At 36.8% G+C, this 25,446-nt stretch overlaps 2 protein-coding genes across 2 annotated transcripts in view; one reads left to right on the plus strand and one right to left on the minus strand.

Moving 5' to 3' along the window:
- The window catches only part of CFAP44 (cilia and flagella associated protein 44), a 147,311-nt gene that overhangs the window by 62,466 nt on the left and 59,399 nt on the right, over positions 1-25,446 (plus strand). The window contains exons 20-24 of the mRNA XM_007516341.3: positions 8,928-8,983; positions 10,704-10,866; positions 13,576-13,706; positions 16,136-16,332; positions 21,649-21,823. Of these exons, the coding sequence (XP_007516403.1) occupies positions 8,928-8,983; positions 10,704-10,866; positions 13,576-13,706; positions 16,136-16,332; positions 21,649-21,823 (722 nt within the window). The remainder of the gene's footprint in view (positions 1-8,927; positions 8,984-10,703; positions 10,867-13,575; positions 13,707-16,135; positions 16,333-21,648; positions 21,824-25,446) is intronic.
- Positions 593-2,709, minus strand: LOC103107538 (syntaxin-12-like). The gene is given in 2 exon segments (XM_060198363.1): positions 593-2,356; positions 2,358-2,709. Coding segments are annotated over 2 exon segments (819 nt in total). The 5' UTR covers positions 2,552-2,709; the 3' UTR covers positions 593-1,731.

Genomic DNA, 25,446 nt, shown 5'->3' on the forward strand with positions numbered 1-25,446 from the left:
AACAAAAGAATTTAGAATGAATGTAGGGAAAATATGAACTAAGGAGATTTCATTTCCATTACTATTAGCAAAAGTGGAGGTGGACCATTGTCGAAAGAGGTTCAACTCAGAAGAGGAATAACAGAATGGAAAATGCATAAGGGAAGAAAATGTTTTTCTACCTAGTACCAACTTTTACTTAAGAACGGCTTAACTAGCACATAAGCCTTTTGCTTCAGTTCAGTGGGTTACAAGTCCTCTTAGAGCACCGTATCTGAGTTATAAAAATACTTTAAAGTGGTTTACTTTATAAGTTTGCCTTTATTTTTATTTATTTTTCTTTTTTTAAATGTTTATTTGAATTAAGTGATAGAATGGTGCCAGAAACTTGTACATTTAGGCCCTTGTTTCCCTATCATTCACATTAGTACAAGAAAATTAAGGAACATTAAAGGGACTAGAAGTACATAAAAATATATCCAAGATAGTCAAATCCTCTAATTTACTCTGGTTGAACTGAAGTTGTTGGCCTAATTCACATTTATCTGGGAGCCTAGAGACTTTACATTCCCTTTCATTGTTCTAGACCAGTGAAAAAGGGAAATGGACAACATTTATATTACAAGACAGAAATCTTTTATTTATTTTTTTGTCTAAAACTATGTATGGAGAAATTTCTTGCTCATAAATTAGGATTAAATCTAATTATCACTCACTATTGAAAACCAGTATTATTTACAAAAATGAACCTGTTATTTGCTTTATCACCAGGTTCCCAGGACTAAAATTTACACTAACTTCAATCTGGCTTTTTAAATCTTCCTGCCATCAAGTGCCAGCAACTCTAATGGCGGGAGGGGGGGCAGTCTCTGACAGCAACATTTACCATTCATTAGGAATGTAGGACCACAAGTGGACAACAACAGAAATATTGTATCATTCCAAACAATTCCTATTTGCTTTCCAAAAGCATGCTTTCTCTAAGTCTCCCTTACTATACACATCGGTGGGAGAGACCCCAGAGAGTCTAGTAGTGCTAATTAAATCAGGCTCTTCAAAAAGTGAACAAGAGAGTTTAGTGTATATGGAGATTAACTGCTGTGACTGACACTAGCAGGTAATAAAGTAAACTTTACACCAGATTAACATCCACCTACAGCAACTAGCCACCTCAAATAGATACTTCTCATTTAATCTGGATCACATGTGCAATTTCTTACTTTCCAGCGAGTGCACTGTGAACTTTCAAAGCAGATAGTGAATAGGCTTTCTAGAAATTCAAATGAAAATGTTAAATAATAAAAATTGCTGGCTTATTCTACAGTTTCTGGCAGATTCCAATAGGCTGGATGCCAGGAAGTAACTCTAGCTCAGTTGCTAGTGAAAAGGCAAATCTATATACACATGAAAAGACAATATTACAAGACTGGAGTGTCACCTAGTAAAAACAAGAATCTCTAGCGTGGAAATTTCAGTGAACACTTGGGATAAAGGGCAATGAAAATACCAGAGAAAGAAAAATACACATAAATTAATTCCTAATTTAAGAAAATCAATAAAGAGTACACATAAATTGATAAATACTGTCTCCATAGGTCACTAATTCCAAGGACAAGTTAGTACTTAGTTTTAAACTAAATTATTACAGGACATTCTGGTGTATGCTCTCTTCTTATGATCAGTTTGTTCTGGCCAGAGTCCAATAAGTACTTGCTCTGGAAAACAGCTCAGCATGAGAAGGCTCTGAAGCAATTAGTTTTTATAAACTAAACAGAAAACAAGTATCAGGACTGCAACAATAATTGACAGGACAAGTACCAGGATACAGATCTTCTTGCGAGATTTTTTCTGGTAGTAAGCAGCCCGTTGTAACTGATCAGTGGCTCTTTCTACATGCACCTCTGAACTCTCCACATTGGCTTCTATGCTATCAATCAGATCACCTTGGTCATGGATCATCATGGCCAAATCTTTAAATATCTGGTTGACATCCAAAATGTCAGCCTCCAGTTGTCGAATTGCCGTTTCTCTCTCTTTAATAAGTTCCAGATCCTGTTCGGTGATGGCCACCTCATCTTCCTGACTCTGCATCTGGTTCCACTCTTCATGGCTGTCAAACGAGACGAGCTGCTCTTCTCTTTGCCTCTCCTCTGCAGAAAGATGAGACCCAGCTCTTGCTCTGGCAATGCTCTCCTTTTCCTTTTCAGATACCCGTCTCTGCACAGCCTGGAAACTGTTTAAAGCTGCAGAGAAGTCATTCATGAGGTGTTCCTTCTGAAGTTTCTGCTGGCGCTGTTCTGAAGTAGATAAGGGGAGGGGTAGGGACCCTAGTTCCTTCAGCAATTCATTCGTTTCCTTTGCAAGCTGATTTGTTGAACTGCTGCAGATTTTCCTGTAGCTTGCTTGAATCCTGCTTAGTTCCCAGTTGGCTCATCAAATTCTTTATCTGAGCAGTGGCTTGGCTGATTCTCTGGATGTTGCCGCTGCATGTCTGGATGATGCTGTTGAAGTCCCGGTGCTGGGGCCCCGAGGGCCCCTGGTTACGGTACATGTCTAGGGGGCCGTAGGACATAAGTATGCCTTTATTTAAATTGGTTTTATTTTGTCTTCCTCCTCTTCCTTATTCTTCTTTTTTCTTCTACTTTTTTATTTTTATTTTTTTACGAGAGCACTCAATGCTCAGCTCTGATTTTAAAAAATTTTTAAAATATTTATTTATTTATTTTCCCGTTTGTTGCCCTTTTTTTTTAATTTGGTGGATTATATTTATTTTGGATATAAATTATATCCTTTTAAAATATAAAAAATTAGTAAAGAGAAACTAGAGCACCATTCAGGCACAATCTGGTACTGGGGGTTGAACTTTTGACCTCACACACAAACATACACAGGAACTTCTCTGTCCCATTAGCCAACCCCCACTGCACCACTAAATATATATATATCTTTATATCTATCTATATATTTTAAATTTTTTATAGCTTTTTTTTTTTTTTACAGAAAGGGAACACTGACAAAACCGTAGGATAAGAGGGGTACCACTCCACACAATTCTCATAACCAGAACTCCATATCACTTCTCCTCCCTTGATAGCTTTCCTATTTAACCCTCTGGGAGTATGGACCCAAGGTCATTGTGGGATGCAGAAGGTGGAAGGTCTGGCTTCTGTAATTGCTTTCCCGCTGAACATGGGTGTTGACAGGTCGATCCATACTCCCAGCTTGTCTCTCTCTTTCCCTGCTTGGGCGGAGTTCTGGGGAATTGGAGCTCCAGGATATATTGATAGGGTTGTCTGTCCAGGGAAGTCCGGTTGAAATCATGCTAGCATCTGGAACCCCCACCCATTTTTGGATGGAATTTTTTGTTTTCTTGTGGTTGAGTTTGGCAAGCTCTTTATATATTTTGGTGATGAGCTTCTTCTCTGATGTATGGCATGTAAAGATCTTCTCCCATTCTGTGAGGGGTCTTTCGGTTAGGTAGTGGTTTCTTTTGCTGTGCAGAAGCTTTTTAATTTGATGTAGTCACATAGGGTTATGCTTGCCTTAGTCTTCCTTGCAATTGGATTCCTTTCATTGAAGATGTCTTTAAAATTTATGAGGAAAAAAGTTTTGCCAGTATTTTCCTCTAAGTATCTGATAGTTTCTGGTCTTAACATCCAAGTTCTTGATCCACTTGGAATTTACTTTTGTATATGGTGAGATATAGTGGTTCAGTTTCATTCTTCTGCATGTTTCAACGCATTTTTTCCAACACCATTTAATAGTCTGGGCACCTTTGTCAAAGATTAGATGTCCATAGGTGGGGGCTAACTTCTGGGCTCACAATTCTATTCCACTGGTCAGTATGTTTATTCATGTTCCAGTATCAAGCAGTTTGGATGACAACAGCCCTATAATACAGTTTGACATCTGGGAGTGTAATACCTCCAGTTCTGTTCTTTCTTCTCAAGATTGCTTTGGCAATTCTAGGTCTTTTCTGGTTCCAGATAAACATTTGTAGCATTTGTTCTAGTCTCCTACAAAATGTGGTTGGGATCTTGACAGGGATAGCATTAAATTTGTAGATGGCTCTGAGTAGTATATACATTTTAATGATGTTTATTCTTTCATCCCATGAGCGTTTAACATCTTTTCACTTCTTTGTGTCTTTTTCATTTTCCTTGAGTAGTGACTCATAATTTTCAGTATATAAGTCTTTCACTTCTTTGGTTAGGTTTATTCCTAGATATTTCATTGTTTTTGTTGCTATAGTAAAAGGAATTGATTTCTGGATTTCAACTTCTTCTAACTTAGTGTTTGCATAGAGGAATGCCACTGACTTTGGAACATTAATTTTGTAGCCTGACAGCTTACTGTATTGCCTGATGATTTCCAAAAGCTTCTTGCTGGATTCCTTAGGTTTTTCTATGTATAATATCATGCCATCTGCGAATAGGGAGAGCTTGACTTCTTCTGTTCCAATCTGTATTCCTTTAATTCCTTGCTCCTGCCTGATTGCTATGACAAGAACTTCCAACACTATGTTTAATAGTAATGGTGATAGTGAGCATCCCTGTCTAGTACCTGATCTGAGGGGAAATGCTTCCAGTTTTTGACCACTGAGTATGATGTTGGCTGTAGGTTTGCCATATATAGATCCACTATTTTGAGGAATTTCCCATCTATGCCCATTTTTTTGTAGTGTTTTGATCATAAAGGGATGTTGGATTTTGTCAAAGGCTTTCTCTGCATCTATTGATATGACCATGTGGTTTTTGGTCTTGCTTTTGTTGATGTGGTGGATCACATTAATTGATTTATGTATATTAAACCAAAATTACGTCCCTGGGATAAACCCCACTTGGTCATGATGAACAATCTTTTCAATATACTGCTGTATACAGTTGGCTAGAATTTTGTGTAATAATTTAGCATCTCTGTTCATCAGAGATATTGTTCTGTAGTTATCTTTTTTGGTTATGTCCCTGTCTGCTTTTGGTATCCAAGTGATGTTGGCTTCATAGAAGCTGGAAGGGACTATTCCAGTGTCTTCAATCTTCTGGAAGACTTTTAAAAGTAGAGGTATTTGCAAATTGTGGTATATATATATGTATATATATATATATATATATACACACAATGGAATACTACTCAGCTATAAAAAATGCTGACTTCACCATTTTCAGCCAATGGATGGACCTTGAGAAATTCATGTTAAGTGAAATAAGTCAGAAACAGAAGAATGAATATCAGATGATCTCACTCTCAGACAGAAGTTGCAAAACAAGATTAGAAAACACAAGTAGAACCTGAACTGGAATTGGCATACTGCACGAAAGTAAAAGACTCTGAGGTGGAGGGGTGGGGAGAATACAGGTCCAAGAAGGATGACAGAGGACCTAGTGGGGGTTGTATTGTTATATGGAAAACTGGGAAATGTTATGCATGTACAAACTATTGTATTTACTGTTGAATGTAAAACATTAATTTCATAACAAAGAAATTTTAAAAAAGAATTATAAAAAAAAGTAGAGGTGTTTACTCTTTCTTGAAGGTTTTGTAGAATTCATAGGTAAAACCATCTGGTCCAGGACTTTTATTCTTGCGAAGTTTTTTGATAACTGTTTCAATTTCATTATCTGTGATGGGCCTGGTCATGTTATCTAGTTCCTCTCTACTTAGTTTTGGAAGTTCATAGGTATCTAGGAAATTGTCCATTTCTTCCAGGTTCTCTAGCCTGGTGACATAGAAGTTGTTCATAGAAGTCTCACATGGTATGTTGAATTTCTGTGGTGTCTGTTGTGATATACCCTCTTTCATTTATGATCTGATTACCTTAACAACAACCCAGTTGTTGTTAAGTAGTGTACTGTTGAGCTTCCACATTTTGGTACTATTCCTAATATTTTGTTGATTGCTAAATCTTAGTTTAATTCCACTGTGGTCTGAGAAGATGCTTGGGATGATTTCAATGCTCTGGAATTTTTTGATGCTGTCTTTGTGGACTAACGGTCTGTCCTTGAGAATGACCCATGTGGACTTGAGTCAAATGTGTATTCCAGTTTCTTGGGATGAATGACTATGGAAATGTCCAGTAGTTCTAGTTTATCTATCTCCTCATTTAGCTCTCTCATTTCTTTATTGATTTTCTGCCTGGATGATCTGTCAAGTTGAGAGAGTTGGGTGTTGAAGTCCCCAACTCTTACTGTGTTGTTGTTATTATATTGTTATAGCTCTTTCAGTAGATGTTTAATGTATTTAGATGGCTTCTCATTGGGTGCATATATATTAATATTTGTTAAGTCCTGATTGACTGACCCTCTGAGCATTAAATAGAGTCCATCCCTATCTTTTTAAATTTTATTTATTTTAAAGTCTATCATGTCAGATAAGAGAACAGCTGTTCTTGCCTTTTTTGTGGGCCATTGGATTGTAGGATAGTTTTTCATCCTTTCACTTTGAGGCTGTGTTTGTCTTATTGAGTTAGGTGGGTTTCCTGTAGAGAGCATATTGTTGGGTTGTGTTTTCTGATCCATCTTCCTACTCTGTGCCTTTTAATGTGAATTCAGGCTATTGACATTTATTGATCTCAAAGACTGAAGATATTTTAATGCCATTCTTGTAGATTTTTAGAGTGATCTGATAGATGACATATTTATGGTGGTCTGACTGTTTATAGAAGACCTTTCAGAATTTCTTTCAGGGCAGACTTTTTGATAGTTGATTCTTTCAACTGTTGCTTGTCTGAGAAGGTTTTGATGCCTCCATCTAGTCTGAATGATAGTCTAGCAGGATACAGTAGTCTTGGTTGAAAGCCTTTCTGATTGAGCACTCAAAAGATATCTTGCCATTGTCTTCTGGCCTGTAGTGTTTGTATGGAGAAGTCTGCTGCTAATCTTACGGGTTTTCTTCTGTAGGTGACTCTTTGTTTTTCTCTTGCAGCCTTCAGTATTCTTTCTTTATCCTTATTCCTTCCCCTTCTAATATGATGTGTTTTAGTGTCTTTAAGTCTGTGTTAATTTTTCTTGGGACCCTCTGGGTTTCTTGAACATTTATGTCTTTGATGTTGTTTAGAGTAGAGAAGTTCTCAGCTATTATGTCCTGAAGAATGTTTCTTCCCCTCTCTCTCTTTCTTGCTCTGGTAAGCCGATAATCTGTATGTTATTTATTTTGATGTCATCCCCTATGTCTCTGTTATTGTTTTCAGTATCTCTTAATCTCTTTTTGAGATCTCTTACTTCTTTTTTAGTTGTCTCTAATTCACCCTCGATCTTACTAATTCTATCTTCAACCTCATATATATTATTCTCTCTCCACTCTACTCTTTTCTGGAGTTCATCTATGTTGTTACCCTGTTCTGATATTGTGTTAGCTTGTTCAGCTAGTTGTATTCTTAGGTCAGCTATTTCAGCTTTCATCTCTCTAATAACCTTGAGATAGTGTTTTCTTCCAGGGTTTCATTTGTTGTTTCTGTATTTCTGATGACAGTTCTTTCAAACTCTTCACTCACTCCTGTGATTATTTCCTTAACTAGTGTTTGGATGTTGACCTCCTTATTTTGTACTACAACCTTTGGGGGGGCTTTTAGCTGGACTCTTGTCCTGGTTCATTTCTCTAATATTTCTTCTTGTTGGCTTAACTATTTTATATAGTATGTTGTGAGGTCCATCTCTCAGTATTTTTCAAATTACTGATCACTTTTGCCTGGATTAACTTGTGTCTAAGTAAGGTAATTAAAGGTTTCACCTCTGTGGAAACTGACAGTTGTTTCAATATTATTCTAATCCCTGAGTTGGAGCTCAGTGGCTTAAAAGGCTCTTTTGCTTTTGTTCTTTTTCTTCCCTGTAGGCTATGGGAGCCTGATGGCTTTTAAACTGCAAGTATGCTTCTTAGCTTAATCACTGTCTCCTGACCAAGAGATTAAACAGGGTGGGGCAGAGATAATCCAGTGGTTATTCAGTGAGACTCTCACAGCCCCACTGCTAGGCCACCAAGGTGTAGATCTTCTCCTGAGTTTCCTGCGTAGTTTTCTATCCCCTGGTGTCAGATTCTGTGGGCAGTAGGAATGGAGACTCACAGTTCCATTTGGTGAGTCTTAGGGGAGTCCTCTCCTTCCTTCAGCCATCTTTTTGTTGGTGAAACAGACTGGAGGTGGTGTCTCAACTGGTAAACTGCCGGACTGTTACTAGCCACTTAATCTCCCTAGGCTCATCTTTGTCCACGAACCACACGTGTTTTCACTCACCGGTGATTTGGTAGGCTCCTAAAGTTGTTCTAGTCCTGTCTTGTTGCGGTCCCAGGTTATCTAAGTTTTTTATTGTTCCTATAGTTATTATTGTTGTTGTTATTGATGTCATCATTGTTAGATAGGACAGGGAGAGAAGGGAAGACAGAGAAGAGGAGAGAAAGATACTTGCAGACCTGCTTCACCACCTGTGAAGCTACTCCCTTGCAAGTCGGGGGCTAGGGGCTTGAACTGAGATCCTTACACCAGTCCTTGCATTTTGCGCCATGTGCACTTATCCCGCTGCACTACCGCCTGACTTCTGCTCATTTCTGATGTATGGCGGTGCGGGGGACTGAATCTGGGACCTTGGAGTCTCAGACATGAGAGTAAAAATTTTTGCATAACCATTATGTTATTTTCCCCATCCTTGTTTTCATTTCTTAAAAAATATTTGTATTTCTAATTTCATCATTTCTTCTCAAAGAAGGCATTATTATTCTGTATATTACCCACTGTGTGTTTCCTGATAAGATAAAGTACTTAAATTTAAATAAGTAGAGCTGGGGTTTGCCTCTTTAAATAGAGTACTAACAAATAAATTTTGAAATGCAAATTTTTCTAAGCTTAGTTTTTATGAAAATATTTTCTAGGCCTATAATTATTTAAGTAGGTAAGGGAAAGAAACTCAATTTATTTTTTTTTATTTTAAGATAAATATGGAATAATATTCCTTTTTCTACAGTTTGGAATAGAAACAGAGCCAATTCCAGAAGATATAGTTGATCCTAACGCCTATAGGTATGGGATTTTTTGATAAATAATAAGTCTTAACTTTTGAAAAGCAAGCCACATTAAAAAAAGTTGTTAGTGATTTAATATTGATTTACAAAATTACATATCAACAGGGGTATAATTCTACACTGTTCCCACCACCAGACTTCTGAATCCCCAATCCCTCCATTGCAAGCCACACAGCAGTTCTCTTTAGGTTGCAGACATGGACTATCATCTCTTCAACTATCTGTCTAAATTTGTACATAATTGCACCTTTTTTTCTTCCAGGACCCATCTTTGCTTCCCCTCCAAGCCACACACACATAACCCTATTACTACATCCAAATGTCCTTCCCTTTTTCCTCCTCTCTCTCTGGGTCCTGATGGACCTAGAGTTCAGGGTCCTCTTATCCTCTTCCTCCTGTCACTTCTCTCCCACTGGGAGTATGGATCAAGATAGTTTTTCGGGGTGCAGAAAGTAGGAGTTCTGGCTTCTGTAATTGCTTCTCCACTGGAGTTGGGCATTGGCAGGTAGATCCATACCCCCAGTTTACTTCTATTTTTACTATTGGGGTAGAGCTCTGGAGAGGCAAGGTTCCAAGATATATCAGTGAGGTCATCTGCCCAGAAAAGCCAGAATGGAATCATGATAGTGCCTGCAACTTGATGTCTGGAAGGTGCAGGATATAAAGTGAGACAAAATGGTTAATAAACAGAAACCAAAAAGTAGCAACAGAGCAGATGAGAGTAGGGACTTTAGGGTGGAAGAAAGGTAGGGAGTCCGTTTTTTGGCATGTTTCTAGGAGCCCACGACTATGGTGCTTTTGCTTAAGTTTGATAGCTAACATGAAGTTGGATAAAACTATTGTCTGAGGGGGCCAGATGGTGGTGCACGTGGTTGAGCGCACATGTTACGATGTGCAAGGACCCGTGTTCAAACCCTCGGTCCCCACTTGCAGGAGGAAAGCTTTGCGAGTGGTGACGTAGTGCTGCAGGTGTCTCTCTGTCTCTCTCCCTCTCTATCACTTGATTTCTGGCTGTCTTTATCCAGTAAATAAAGATAATTTAAAAAATTTAAAAAGAATATATTGTCTGAGAAAATGGTATTAGAGTAGAGGAAAAGGTCTATGGCAGAGTAGCTCCCATTCTTGAAAAACTTCTGTGAATAAAATTGACAGTTTTTCTCCATCCATCAGACCCAGGGTCTATTTATATTTATATATTTATATTTAACACAGGATCCTGTGTAGCCTCTGAGTCTCTGTTGGTTAGAGCTCACAGCTCATGGTCACAACTGGAAACATTGTAGGCTGAACTCAATTCTGAACCAGTTTTCCTTAAGTATCAGGGCAAGATACTCTAGCCTTTCTTTGGAGACTGGGGAAATCCCTACCATCACTGCTGTACTGTGAGGGAAAATTCCTAGAAATAGGACTTATGATAATGTTCCTGATGGAAGTGAGAAGTGGTGGTGGAGAGAGGGATTCATTAGAGGTCTAGGCCCATCATATTTGTGTGGGAATCCAAGGATTCCTTGACTAAGGCCCCAGATGATGAGGTGATGTGATATTGACCAAAAGCGTTATTATTAAGTGAGCCAGTCTCTAAGCAAATCAACTTTTTATCATTGGCTTATACTGTCATTTATTGACCAAGCTAAATGAATTTCTAAATTATCTTGTGTTTGTTTTATTTTAGACTATTTTTGTATTCTAACCTATTATCCATTTAAATTTCTATTCAGTATTGAGAATGCTAGAAGGAAAAGAGAAAATGACAAGTTAATGAAAGAAATGGAAGAAATAAAGGCTGGGAAGAGAGAAAAAATAAAAACTTTGAGGAATGAATTGAAAAAACTACTAGCACTGAATGAAGAATTACCAAAGCATATGCAGTTCAAACGAACAGTAAGTCTAAAACAAATTTGATTATAATTTTAACATATATTGTTTCTGCACCAAGATTACAATTTTGTTAACAGGTAGGAATGCTTTAAATAATCTTTAAATTCCTTTCATTGGGCCATTCAGTGTGTGAGCAGTGGTAAGATACTCTATAATCTGACAGCACCGCTTGCTTTGTATTAGGTAAAGATGAGCATCTTTGGGACAAGGTGGTGGCAGATCTGGTTGAGCACACATGTTACCGTGTGCAAAGACCTAGGTTCACCCCTCAAAGGGGGAGGCTTCATGAATGGTGAGGCAATGCTGTAGGTGTCTCTCTTTCTCTCTCTCTCCTTCTCTGTCTCTATCCAATAAATAAACAGTTGTTTGTATGTGTGTGTTTTATGATGAGCTTCTTTACCTAGTATGTTTATATTTGCATTTAGCAGCCTTACATATTTTTGAGGGGGGAAGTGTTAGCAAGACATAAATATAGGTTTGATCCTGGTTGTCAATCTTTATCAAACCTAGTTAAGCTATCTGCTTGAATGGAATTTACTTTCTATGATTCCTTTTCTATAATTCACTAGATACGTTGGAAAAAAATGGTATGTGGCTGGTCTACACAATTTCTAGAAGACAGCATATTATAGTTGTAGCTATGAGGACAAACTGACAGATGACTAAAGTAATTTGGTGGATTTTTTTTTCCCTCTCCATTTTGACTTCTTGGAAAACCCTACCTACTTGCTGGTCATCCCCTTTTTTCTTTTTCTTTTTCTTTTTCATTTTATACTTCTTCTTAATGAAATTATAGTCTAAGGATTTAATTAAATAAAAACCCAGAATTTATCATCCTGACTATGTCTGTGCTTTGACCAGTTACTATAATTCCAGAAGCAGTCAGCCAAATTCATATGAAAAATGCTTTGATGAAATCATGATGATTGACTCATTACATTAGTTAAAAGATCAGCAGGTAATAGCTGAAAGATAATTATGCAATTTGGCAAAGGAAAAGATTGATACTTGCTGAGTCATAGAAATGTCATTACTTAAAACACAACCTTTTCTTCAAAGAATGTTTCCAGTTTAGTATAAATGAAGGTCTGATGGTTTTCCAGAAATGAAAGTTAGAAATACAACACACGGGAGTCGGGTGGTAGCGCAGTGGGTTAAGCACACGGGATGCAAAGCGCAAGGACCGGCCTTGGGATCCCGGTTCAAGCCCCCGGCTCCCCATCTTCACAGGCGGTGAAGCAGGTCTGCAGGTGTCTGTCTCTCCCCCTCTCTGTCTTCCCCTCCTCTCTCCATTTCTCTCTGTCCTCTCCAACAACAACAACAGCAATAAAAACAATAATAAGAACTACAATGATGATAAAAACAACCAGGGCAACAAAAAGGGAAAAAAATAGCCTCCAGGAGCAGTGGATTCATGGTGCAGGCATCAAGCCCCAGCAGTAACCCTGGAGGCAAAAAAATAAAAATAAAAATAAAAAATACAACACGCCCAAGTATCCTTGTAGGGAAAATAGTCTCTTGGTGAAGGACATCAACCATGACTTAGTGATGGCAACGAACACCAGACTTTGTGGTCTTTCCTTGATGGGGTCCCATGGGAGGTGATATTCAGCTATTGATCTACAGCAAAAACTACTCTGTACACAGCTGTCTTTCTAACAGGAGTTACTTTGGGGTGGGGGTGGTAGAAATATATTTAAATTTTTGGGAGTCGGGCTGTAGCGCAGCGGGTTAAGCGCAGGTGGCGCAAAGCTCAAGGACCGGCATAAGAATCCCGGTTCAAGCCCTGGCTCCACCTGCAGGGGAGTCACTTCACAAGTGGTGAAGCAGGTCTGCAGGTGTCTGTCTTTCTCTCCCCCTCTCTGTCTTCCCCTCCTCTCTCCATTTCTCTCTGTCCTATCCAACAACAACAACAATAATAACTACAACAATAAAAAAACAGCAAAGGCAACAAAAGGGAATAAATAAAATAAATATTTTTAGAAAAATTTTATATTATCCTCATTTATTGGATAGAGACAGCCAGATATTGAGAGGGAAGGGCATGATAGGGAGAGAGACACCTGCAGCCCTGCTTCAGCACTCATGAAGCTTTCCCCCTGCAGGTGGGGACTGGGGACTTGAACCCAGGTCCTTGTGCATTGTAACATGTGTGCCACCACCCAGCCCCGTAGAAATATTTTTTAACTTTGTGTGTTCTCTAAATATTCTATTGGATTTTATTATTATTAACTTTTATTTTTATTTATTTATTATTATTATTAACTTTTATAAAGGAAGTGTTATTTAGAAGATAGTTGTTGCAGGGGTAGCTATTATTATTTCCACGATGGGAAAAACTTTTGATGTATAAATTTATTTACATTATTGTTATTTCTGAAAAACCTTTTGCCGTACTTTTTGGAAGTAAAAGAAATAACTTTCTACAAATTTGACATCCCTGAGGAAATTGCATTATTTTACCTTTTTGAAGCAATTTGAATATAGTAAAACATAACAGATCTTAATTAAGCAGCTTGACACACCTGTACTGATGTATGAATACAGCCACTATGAAGATTAAAGCGCTTACATGGAGAGACCTTATTTGGTATTTGGGAGAGAGTGATGATACAGCATGAAACTTAGGATACAATTTTAGAACTTTATATGTGAAATAGGATGAATAATGTACATTAATGGAAATATCCGTGTTCACAAACATATTTCTAGGATTTTGATCTAGATTCCAAAATTCGCGCTGAAATTAACAGAAAAACAGCTCGTAAGATCCAACAAGTGGAAAAAGAATTAAGTTGGGAAAAAGAGAAACATCACGTTGGCCTAATGAAGATAAAGAAGAGGTAAGATTCATGTTTCCTTCAAGCTAAGACATTTGAGAAAAAAAATCTTTGCTTAAAGCAGTTTTCAGTGACTTAATCAAAATGATCATCTAAGAATTAGCTACTAAGTCTTGAAATGTTAAAAATCCTTATGCACTACTACTTGGTTTGTTTATTTTTTTCTGGAGTGTTCATGTTATTCCTCTCTAGTTTAAATTTGAGACATTTGTTTAAAATTAGATTTCTTACAAACTAAATTTGTAATACATACTTTCTTTCTGGTTTTAACAAAATATTATTATATTTTATTTCTTTTTTGGGGGTGAATAAGTTTTAATAAAAATAAAACATGTACTGAGAAATTCCAAAAAGATACACAGCAGTGTAATTAATATCTACTTTCCCCCCAGTTCTACAGTATACATATATAACCTATATTTTGTGCTGTTTTTTCAAAGAGCTAATGGAATTCAAGTTCAGTAGGAAACCTCATTACAAAATGTAAGAACTTTAATTCGCTTTTACATATAGATGTTTAATTATATATAGCCACTATCAAGAGGAAGAATATTTGAAGGGATGTATGCATCCCCAGTTCATAGCTGCATTATTCACAATAGCCAAAGAGTGGAAGCAGCCTAAATACCTATCAGTAGATGACTGGCTTAAGAAGTTATCAGATATATATTCCTTGAAATACTATTCTGTCATTAAAAATGATGATGATGTGTTTCTTGGGACACACCGGATGCAACTGGAGGTGATTATGCTTAATAAAATAAGTAAAGAGGTGAAAGACAACTATCATATGTGGAATCTAGAGAAATAATACACATGAACATGGAAAAAAAACAGAAGCCAGCAGGCTGTTTCTAAGACTTGTGAGAACTATGGTGGTTATCTTTGGGAGGTGGAAGGGTGTGGAACTTTATACTGTAATCTTATGATCTTGTAACATACTATTAATGACAAATTTTAAAAAACGGGGGAAGAGTAAGAATATTTGTACCACTTCAGAAAGTTTCTTTGTGGTCTCTTTTCACTAAGTGTCTACTCTCCACAAATGAGTGTGTCACCATAGGTTAGTATTGTCTGTGAACTTCATGTAATCCTGTGTTATGAATTTTTTGGGTCTGACTGACGTTACTTGGTATCATGCCAAAAATTACCTACGTTGTTGCATGTAGCGGTAGTTTATGTTTTATTGTTTTATAATGTTCTACTGAATGGTTTATATTTATCTATTTAACAGGTCATAGATTTTGGAATTTTTGTTTGCTATTGTGAACAATACTGTTATGATTATTACTATGCAGGTTTTGGGGTCAGCATAGACATTTATTTCTATTTGTCATATAACCTGAAATGGAATTGTAGGGTCATAAGTTATATGCATATTTAGTTTTATTAGACACTGCCAGTTTTTCCTTTATGATTTCCAAAGCTTAATAGCTTAATATGTTTTATATAGGCAAAGATGATATGATAGATATATATATACTACCTATGTAAATATTTATTTATTATGAGAGAGAGGGAGAAAGACACAGAATGAAAGCACACATGAAAAGAGGAACTGAGCACTGCTGAGTTCTGGCATAAATTGGTTCTGGCATAAATTGAACCTGCTGTAGCTTCTGGGGCCTCAGACATAGAAGTTCTGTACTTTAACAAACTGAACTAACTACCTATTCTCCCTGTTAATATTTTTTATGCAGTTGCAAAATGTATACATTAATCACATGTATGTTTTAATATGTACTAAGGAGTTAGTTATATATGTTACATGTAATAGGAAGGCTGATTACATTTTCGAGTTTGATATGATCTATTAATATCTACTATTAAACTATATTCTGAAACATTTTAATTCCTCACACACATTTTAATTCAATTCACATAGTGAATTGTTTTTGTTTTCATTGGAAAGGAATTTTTAAAAATTATATTTATTTATTTATTTATTTTTCCCCTTTTTGCCCTTGTTTTTTATTGTTGTTGTAATTATTGTTGTTGTTAGATAGGACAGAGAGAAATGGAGAGAGGAGGGGGAGACAGACAGGGGGAGAGAAAGATAGACACCTGCAGACCTGCTTCACCACTTGTGAAGCGACTCCCCTGCAGGTGGGGAGCCAGGGGCTCCAACCGGCATCCTTACTCTGGTCCTTGCATTTCACGCCATGTGCGCTTAACCCGCTGTGCTATTGCCTGACTCCCTGGAAAGGAATTTTAATTCATTCTTTCACCACATCATTTCCAGCTCTTATTTCCTTATTGGTTTATCCACAGCTAAATGTGGACTAAGCACAACATAATGGCATTATTTATAAGCATAGTGAATGGTTGTCTTATTTTATTTTATTTCTTAATAATTATGCAGAATGATTTAAATTGTGTAATTCAGTAATTAAAAACAACTGCAACTGAAAATTCTTGTCTTATGTTTTCAGATTTCGTGATTCGCTGGAAAATGATATTATTATAGTTCATGCCATACAAAGTGACCACAAGATAGCCTCCTATAGGCTTGTGAAGCCTTCCAAGTACTCCAAATTCAAACGGCCAAGTCAAACAGAGAGAAGACCCAGCAAATTAGAAAGGTTTGATAAAGATGGAACTGGAAGAAGGGATAGCCAGAAAGAATCAGGTAGTGTAAAAAAATAGAAAATTTTAAAAATCCTTATTTATAAAGATTTCAAAACTGAAAGTCTTTTGTGGATAGAATTTTATTTTAATTGCCACACCAGTTATTTCTGGGGTCTGATGCCTGCATGAAGACTCTACCCCTTCCAGAAGCCATTTTGTTTCTCTCTTTTTCTTTTCTTTCCTCTTTTTCTTTCATCCTTCCTTCTTTCCTTCCTTCCTTTCTCTCTTCCCTTCTTCCTTCATTTCTCTTTCTTTCCTTCTCTCTTTCTTTGTTTCTTTCTTTCTATCTCTTTTTTTCTTTCTTCCTGATACAGAGAGAAATTGATAGAGAATGGGGAAATAGAGAAGGAGAAAGAAGCTGCAGTACTTTTTCATTATCAGTGAAGCTTCCACCCTGCAAGTGGTAATTGGGGTCTTAAACCCAGGTTCTTGTGTATGCATGGCATGTGTGTTTGTGTGCTTTACTGGATGTGCCACCATGCCCCCCTTTTTATGATGTGCCACCATGCCCCCCTTTTTATGATGTGCCACCATGCCCCCCTTTTTATTCAAGTTCTTGTCTTCCTTTAAACCTTTGAAATAAGAGGTGTGTGTGTGTGTGTGTGTGTGTGTGTTGGGGGGTGAGCTATGGCTGGCAATGAAAATTCATGTTTCAATTGTAAATTCCATGTGCCAGTTTTTCACTTTGGTTCAGGCTACTAGAGAAAGCCTGTCCTAGGTTTCAGAGTGTAGGGGTTGAACATATTTTAAAGATCTTTCCAAAATAAGATAAAAATTATTTCCATTTTTTTGGGGGAATTACACTCATAATCTAGTGAAGATTACAAACTAGCAGAATCATTATTGGAGTCAACACTTCAAGCTATTTCTGCCTATCAAAGCTAGCACCAGTAAAGTATTACGCAATAAGACTTGGGAACAGACAATCTTTTCTTCAGAAAAGCATAAACCTAGAGTATTGCTCTCACTAGTTAACACAAAAGCATATATCTATTTCTTGAATCATTAACATCTTACATGAATAGTTTTCCAGTAACTTAGTTATCTTTTTTTTTTTAATTTTTTAAATTTTATTTAAGAAAGGATTAATTAACAAAACCATAGGGTAGGAGGGGTACAACTCCACACAATTCCCACCGCCCAATCTCCATATCCCACCCCTCCCCTGATAGCTTTCCCATTCTCTATCCCTCTGGGAGCATGGACCCAGGGTCATTGTGGGTTGCAGAAGGTGGAAGGTCTGGCTTCTGTAATTGCTTCCCCGCTGAACATGGGCGTTGACTGGTCGGTCCATACTCCCAGTCTGCCTCTCTCTTTCCCTAGTAGGGTGGGTCTCTGGGGAAACTGAGCTCCAGGACATATTGGTGGGGTCTTCAATCCAGGGAAGTCTGGCCGGCATCCTGATGATGTAACTTAGTTATCTACTGAAAATGGTGACTGGGATGAAAGACAATTCACCATGTAGATACCCCTCCACCACCCCCTTTTTTTTTTTTTGCTTTCAAGGTGCCAATTAAAATAGTAATGCCATGGCATTTTAAATTTACCTTTTATAAAATTTAACATATTCTAGTCCTAAAAAAAACTTTCATTCTAAAAGTCTAATTCTTATTATTTAATTCCTCTCCCTTTCCAAAACATAGATTTTAAATGCCTAGAATTTTGCCACATGGTTAAATGACCACCACATGGCCAGCAAATTAGTATTTATTTATTGTAAAGTATCTGGAGATTTCTCCAATGTGAAAGGAATCTCTAGTAATTAGATGAGCAACAACACAGCTGCAAAGAAGGAAGGTGTGTCATTTAACAGCAGCTCCATAGCTGTGATAAATATCTGATTATCTCCAATCAATGGGAGACACTAGAAACATAATTTCTATAAAAGTCAATATATTTCTCCTAAACTGACCTTCTAACGCCTAGCAAATCAAACTGCTTCATCTCACAGGTGGTGTGTTAACAGGACAAAAAACAAACAAACAAACAAAAACAAGCAGCATAATCTTTACTTGGTGAACCAATAGGTTTAACGAGCCCCAAAGTGTTGAACACTGAATTCTACTCAAATGATAAATTTGATCTCTTATTTAAGTAATTTATTCAGTAGTGTGCTTCAAAAATACACATTAGGAGCCCACAATGGGTAGGTTCTGTTCTTAGAAATATTTTTCATAGTAATACATTATTTAACTTCTATAATTAGAGGGAAAATTCATAGAGTATATTTTTAGCTTGACAGAATATAGGTATTGTACATGTCTTCTAAAACCAGTGCACTTAGAAGTTTCTAATTCATGCACTCCACTGTTCAAATAAGAAAGCTGTACAACTCCCAGTATCCCATCCTATCGTGGAGTTATAGTAAAAATGCCAGTGTTGGATAGTATGCCAGCTCCCCCTGGCTTCTGCTTAACCATATGCCTATATAGGGATAGATTTAATCCCATTCAAAGCTTTGGTCTATTCACATAAATCACTTTTACATTTACATAAAGCACTCCAGGGCATTCATTGGTGGTTCAGTGATAGGATTCTCGCTTGCTCTGCCCCCTCCTTGTCACACTCTGATTTTCACCAGTCACTTTTCTCTCCACCCTTTCTATGTCACATCCTGTTTCCACCCTACTTGGCAAGTATATATAAAGACAGCATTGTGAGGTTTAGGGTACTTGAGTTTAAGCTTAGCTCGTCTTATATTGTGCTGCGTCCTGCATGAATAAAGAGATACTGCCTACAGCTCAACCATGAGTCCCTGGTCGTCTGTTACCCGCCCGTGAAGCCAGCCCGGCGAAAACAACATAACCCGTCGAAAACAACATGCCAATTCTTCTTATCCTTTTATTTTCTTGAATTTGTTTTTATTTTGAGGGGAGAGGAAAGGATATAGAAGTTACAATGCAGTACTATATTTATTTAGAACAAAACATCTCCTACATTAAAAAAAAAAAAATCTTGGGAGTCCGGTGGTAGTGCAGCGGGTTAAGCACAGGTGGCACAAAGCTCAAGGACCTGAGTAATGATCCCAGTTGGAGGCCCGGCTCCCCACCTGCAGGGGAGCTTCACAAGCTTCCCCTCCTCTCTCATTTCTCTCTGTCCTATCCAACAATGATGACATCAACAATAACAATAATAACTACAACAATAAAACAACAAGGGCTACAAAAGGGAATAAATAAATAGATATTTTTAAAAATTTAAAAAATAATAATCTTATCAAAACCAAGCTTCAATCACAGATACATGTATGATTTTCAGTTAGAGCTTCTTGTTGAAATTGCACTTTGCAGATATCTTGATAGTGTCCTGTATAGTGCTCCCCATCTCAGCCTATGTTTTTTTCAGTAGATATAGGCTTTTCCATAGTTTTCTTTTGGCTTCCCTTCCATGAATATTTATATTTGTCAACATAGGCTTTAACCAGATTTGCCACTTTAGTAGAATTTACTTCTCCACTTTTACTATGACAAACTTTATCTACTGCTTTTAAAAAAATGTTAGGCATATTTTAAAGCAGTTATTGATCTTCATCATTTCTGTGCATTTGTAATATGATATTCTACTGATAAATAAATATATATATATATATATAAAGTTTGTGTTAGATTATGATAGGGAGAGAAATATGGAAGTATATTTTAATAAAAATAAGACAGTGTTTTAAATATAACTATTGCCTCATTTATTTCTGTTTTAAACTATAGAAACAATTGTCTGAACTTTTGCTCTGTTTGGAGTTACAATTAGTTCATACTTGGGAATGTTTGTAGCTAATTGCTGTGCCTAAGCTAAGTCTCATGTCTTTGGTAGCAGTGCGATATGTGATTTCTGGTTGGGGTGCTGGTTAGACTGCACTGAAAATAGCTTAAGAAGTATGTTACTGGATTGGAATTCAAACTTCACAATACTTAAAAGGGTTGTATTAGAGTACATGCTTTGTGTTGAAAAGTACGCTCGCATTTTCCGTTTTCTTTTTTTTTTTCAGAAATTATGTTGATTTATAAATATGTGCAGGCACAATCAAAACCATTTTATGGGTTACAGATGTCTCATATATGAAGGTTCAATATGACCTTTGAAACTTTGGTCCCTTTAACCTGCTTGTCACATTGACCGGTGTTGGGGGTTATAGTAAGGACTAGAATTTTTTTCTTTTTTAAAAATTTATTTATTGGGGAATTAATGTTTTATGTTTGATAGTAAATACAATAGTTTGTACATGTATAACATTTCCCAGTTCAGTTTTCCATATAACAATACAATCCCCACTAGGAGGACTAGAGCTTTGAGACATTCCTTTTTTTTTTTTTGGTGACTTTTACCCCCTGAGAATTGCCACATTTTTGTTACCTTCCTTTAAGTGGCCCAGTGAGTGTTGCTGGAATGTTCTGTGCACAGGCCGCAGCTTCAGAAGCGCAGTGTTGCCCTGTGGTTGCTGAGCCCGTGTTTGTACCATGAGGCTGGAGCGCTGTCTACTGAAATAATATTCAAAACAAGATATGTAGTATGTAATGTTTTCTAATAAATGCTTTTGATAAACAAAAATTTACTTCCAAAAGCATATGCTTCAAGTGGAATAATAACCTGCGAGTCCACATGTGCCATAGTACCTCTTATTCAATGCAGCCTGCTTCTTGGAAGTGCCAACAGGGTGATTGCAGATGAAAAGGAAGACAAGGATTCTGGGAATATCTTGGAGAATATCATTTAGAACAAGTAAAGGGTACAACAACCTGACCAGGTCTAGGCTAGTGTCTATAGTACAGTAGTGACATTAATGTTAATTCATGTCATCATTGAAAAACATTTTGTGATTACTTTCTGCCTCTAGTTAAATTTTGAAACTGTATTCCAGTATTTAATTCTATTCTGGATATATTCAATTAATGCAGTCTCATACTATTAGAGTTGCTTGTTTAGCTGATTGTCCTGCTAATCATGCTTGCTAGTTCCGAACTCAGACTTTTGCTAGAGTGACCGATTCATGCTTCTCTCTGAATTCTGTCAGTTGCTGGGGATCTAGATCAAATTGCACTCTCACTTTATTTTGTTCTCTAATTGTTTAGTATATGTCTTATGTCAAATTTTTATTATGGCCAGTGAAAGAAAAAAATAGAAACTTAGATATCTTTATGTCAGTTCTTTAAAGTACTTCGTATAGGGAGTTGAATTCATGATGGTAGTTCAGTAAATATTTTCATTTGTAGATTCATTAAATTCTCTGAATTTATAAAATGTGACATGCGGAAAACAATATTTGAGAGTGTTATTTTGATATTGCAAAAGGCTGGAAAAAAATGTTGACTCTTTTATACAGGTGCTAGTATCAGTGCCACAGAAGAATCCCTTATAGAAAAAGGGAAGAAATTTCGACCTAAAACCCTAAGTGAAATTATGGTGAAAAACCAAATTGAAAAGACGAGGAAACTTATAGTGAAAGCTGAAAAAGCCCAACAAAAGATTCAGCAGCGAAAAAAAGAATGGGAGGAACTGTAAGTCTGTTACATAAGTTCTTTCATTTTAATTTTTCCAATACTTTAAAAAATCTTCATATTTGTTGGTACTATTATTTGTGTAAATAAATAAAAGAAATAAAAATACAGGTCAACTGGATACAGGTCAACTGGATCTTTGAGAGTTCCAGCTTTGTGGAACTTTTATGATTGTTAAAGTTTCAGATAAAGAAATAATTTTCTAATCCAGCATCAAGAGGATATTCTCCTGTCATCTTTTAATTGTGGCTTCTACCTTTATGTCTCTAACCACCTAAAGTTGATTTTTTAAAATAAAATTTAAATTTAAATTGTCTTGATTTATTTATTGGATAGAAACAGCCAGAAATCAAGAGGACAGTGAGGTTATAGAAAGGAAGAGAGACAGAGAGACACCTGGAATGCTTGCAGAGCTTTCTCCTTGTAGGTGAGGACCAGGGGCTCAAACCTGGGTCCTTGTGTGTTGTAACATGTGCGCTAAACCAGAGGTCCCACCACACAGCCCTCTGAAGTTGATTTTAAAAAGTGTGTTTTGAAGTATTTTATTTAACATGGCTAACTTCTTATTTGCTTATTTGTCACCTGAGTGAATATATTTGGTAGAATGTCACAAATCACCATATCTGTTGTCTACGTTCAAATAAAACTACTTGCTTTTGTGCTGTTGAGTCTTGAGAATTCTTTACACAGTCTACATACTAGTCCTAAGTAGGTTGTGTTGTTTATAAATATTTTCTTTTCATTCTTTTACAGAAAAAAAATTTTAATTTTGTTGAAGCCAACTTATCATTTTTTATTGTCTTTTTGGTGTGTTGCTTCCTATTTAGTTCTTTTTCGAATTATTCAACATTGGTTTACAGTACTATAAAATTTGGGAGGTAGTTTCATACCATCCACCCCCATTTTGCCACACCCACCATCAAAGTTTTAGTGAATTCACACCAAAGAGACCCTAGTTCTTCCCCTACTTCCTTTTCCTGGTCCCTCCAATAACTATTATAATTTTCAGAGAGTCTAAGACTTAGTTTTGTTGTTGTTGTTTTGCAGGTTCATTTATATTTTTTATAGTTCACATATGAATGAAACCTGTAGTCTTTTACTTCCTTAGTTATTGTGAATAGTGCAGCATTGGTGTGCATATGTCCCTTCAAATTACTGTTTTCATGTCCTTTGGGTATATGCCTTGGGGTGGTATTGCTGATTGATAAGACATTTCCATTTTTTATTTGTTTCAGGATGCTCCATACATATATATGTATGTATATATATATATAGACTTATTTATTTATATATTTATATATACTTATTTATTTTCCATTTTGTTGCCCTTATTTTGTTGTTGTTGTAGTTATCGTTGTTGTTATTGATGTCATTGTTGTTAGGGCAGAGAGAAATGGAGAGGAGAGGGGAAGACAGAGAGCGGGAGAGAAAGAGAGACACCTGCAGACCTGCTTCACTGCCTGTGAAGCGACTCCCTTGCAGGTGGGGAGCCAGGCTCGAACCAAGATCCTTATGCTGGTCCTTGCGCTTTGTGCCACATGCGCTTAACCCGCTGCACTACCGCTGGACTCCCTCCATACTGTTTTCTATAGGTGATGCACCAGTTTGTATTCCTTCCAACAGTGTACCAGAGTTCCTTTGTTTCCAATGCTTGTCAACACTTGTCCCTTACTAATGTGAGCCATTCTTACAAGTGTGAGGCGGGCGGCTTCTTATTGTGATTTTTAATTTACATTTCTTTAATGATAATTGAAGTGGAACACTTCTTCATATGTCTGTGGAATTTATGTATCTCTTCTTTAGAAAAAATGTTTATTCAGATTTCTGTGCACTTTCTTACTAGGTTGTTTAGTTTTGTTGTTATTGGGCTGTATGAGTTCTTTACAGATGTTTGGTATCAGTCCCTTGTTAGATGTGTAACATGCAGTATCTTCTCCCAGTTGCTGGGTTGCCTGCTTATTTTTGTGGTTTTCTTTTGATGTGTAGAAAATTTTCAGTTTGATGCAGTCCCATTTATGTAATCTGATTTGAGCTTCATTTGTCCAAAGGGTTGAGTCTACCAACCCAACTTTGATATTTCCAGGTGTTTCACTGATTTTTGTGTTTGTTTATTATTTTGATTTGTTTTTTGTTACTGGAGCACTGCTCAGCTTTGATTTTTCATGGTGCTTGGGATTCAGCCTTGGACCTTGGTCCTCAGGTATAAAAGCCTTTTTGCATAACCATTATGTTATCTCCCCAGCCCTCACTGATGTTTACCTCTTTGTACTTTGTACTATCAGGTCTAATATCCAGGCCTTCAATCCATTTGATGTTAGTATATGCAAGATTATGACAGGGTTTCTCTATCCTGTTCCATTGGTCTGAGTATTTGTTTTTATTATACCACATTGGTTTAGTTACTGTGGTTTTGTAGTATAAGCTGAATGGAACTGAGAGATGACTCACTCTGTAGAGTATGAGCCTTACCACATAGGTAAGACTTTTTTTTTTTTTTAAGTGTATGGTTTTTTTAATGCTTTTACAGTTGTTTTTTTTCTATATTTTATTTATTTGATTGAGACAGAGAGATATTGAGAAGGAAGAGGGAGATAGAGAAGGAGAGAGAAAGAGAGAGATCTACAGTCCTGTTCCACCACTTGTGAATCTCCTCCCCTATAGGTAGGGACCCATGGGGTGGGAGTTGAACTTGGGTCCTTGTGCATAGAATCAGGTCCGCTCAGCGAGGTGTGCCATCACTGGGCCCCTACATATTTTTTTGATTTACTGTTTTTATATCTTTTGGATCTGCCCAAGAGAGGTGTTGCATGATTATAGGGTATTTACATTTAAAATTTAATTAGCTAGTTAATTAATTTATGTTGAATACAGACAGGGAAAAATTGAGGGGGGAGGGGAAGATAGAGAGGAAGAGAAGCACCTGCTGCATTGCCTCACCATTCAGAAATCTTTTCTCTTATTGGTGGGGACCAGGGACTTGAACCTGGGTCCTTGCACATGATAACATGTACGCTCAACTGAGTGTCTCACCATGTGGCCCCGGTATCTTTATTTGCATAAAGGTGGTGACTATTTTGAATGTCTGAAGATACAGGGAAATTGGGAAGACCCAACTGGCTCAGGCATTCTTTCACAGTCTTTTAGCAGTTTAGTGGAATAGTGCCTAGCACTTCATACTTGGCTTTGCTCACCTTTACTCCTTCTGCGCTTGGAGTCTCCTATGAACTCTAATAGGAAGACCATATTCCATCCTTTTTTTTTTTCTCTAAAGTCTTCTCCTAAGCATATTCTGGATCATAATTTTCTATTGTCTGGTTTTTCTACTGATAAGAGTCTCATCTTTTTTCTCTTTGAGAAATGTAGGTTTGCTCATAACTTCCTATTCCATTTTCAGCCTCCCTAATGATTCATGTTTACTTATTATCCACTCTACACTACTATTTATATGACATTTGGGGAGTCTAGGGCAGACAAACACATATTTTGTGATCTTGAACTACATACCTCTTAAAAGAAATAATACTTGGAAAGTTTTATGAAAATCACTTATGTAATTTATAGAAGTTCAATTAACTTTATAGTGATTTAAAGAAACATCATCTCTGAAACTTAACTTATATTAA

Source organism: Erinaceus europaeus, chromosome 9 (genome assembly GCF_950295315.1).
Source record: "Erinaceus europaeus chromosome 9, mEriEur2.1, whole genome shotgun sequence".
Classification (NCBI taxonomy): Eukaryota; Metazoa; Chordata; class Mammalia; order Eulipotyphla; family Erinaceidae; genus Erinaceus; species Erinaceus europaeus.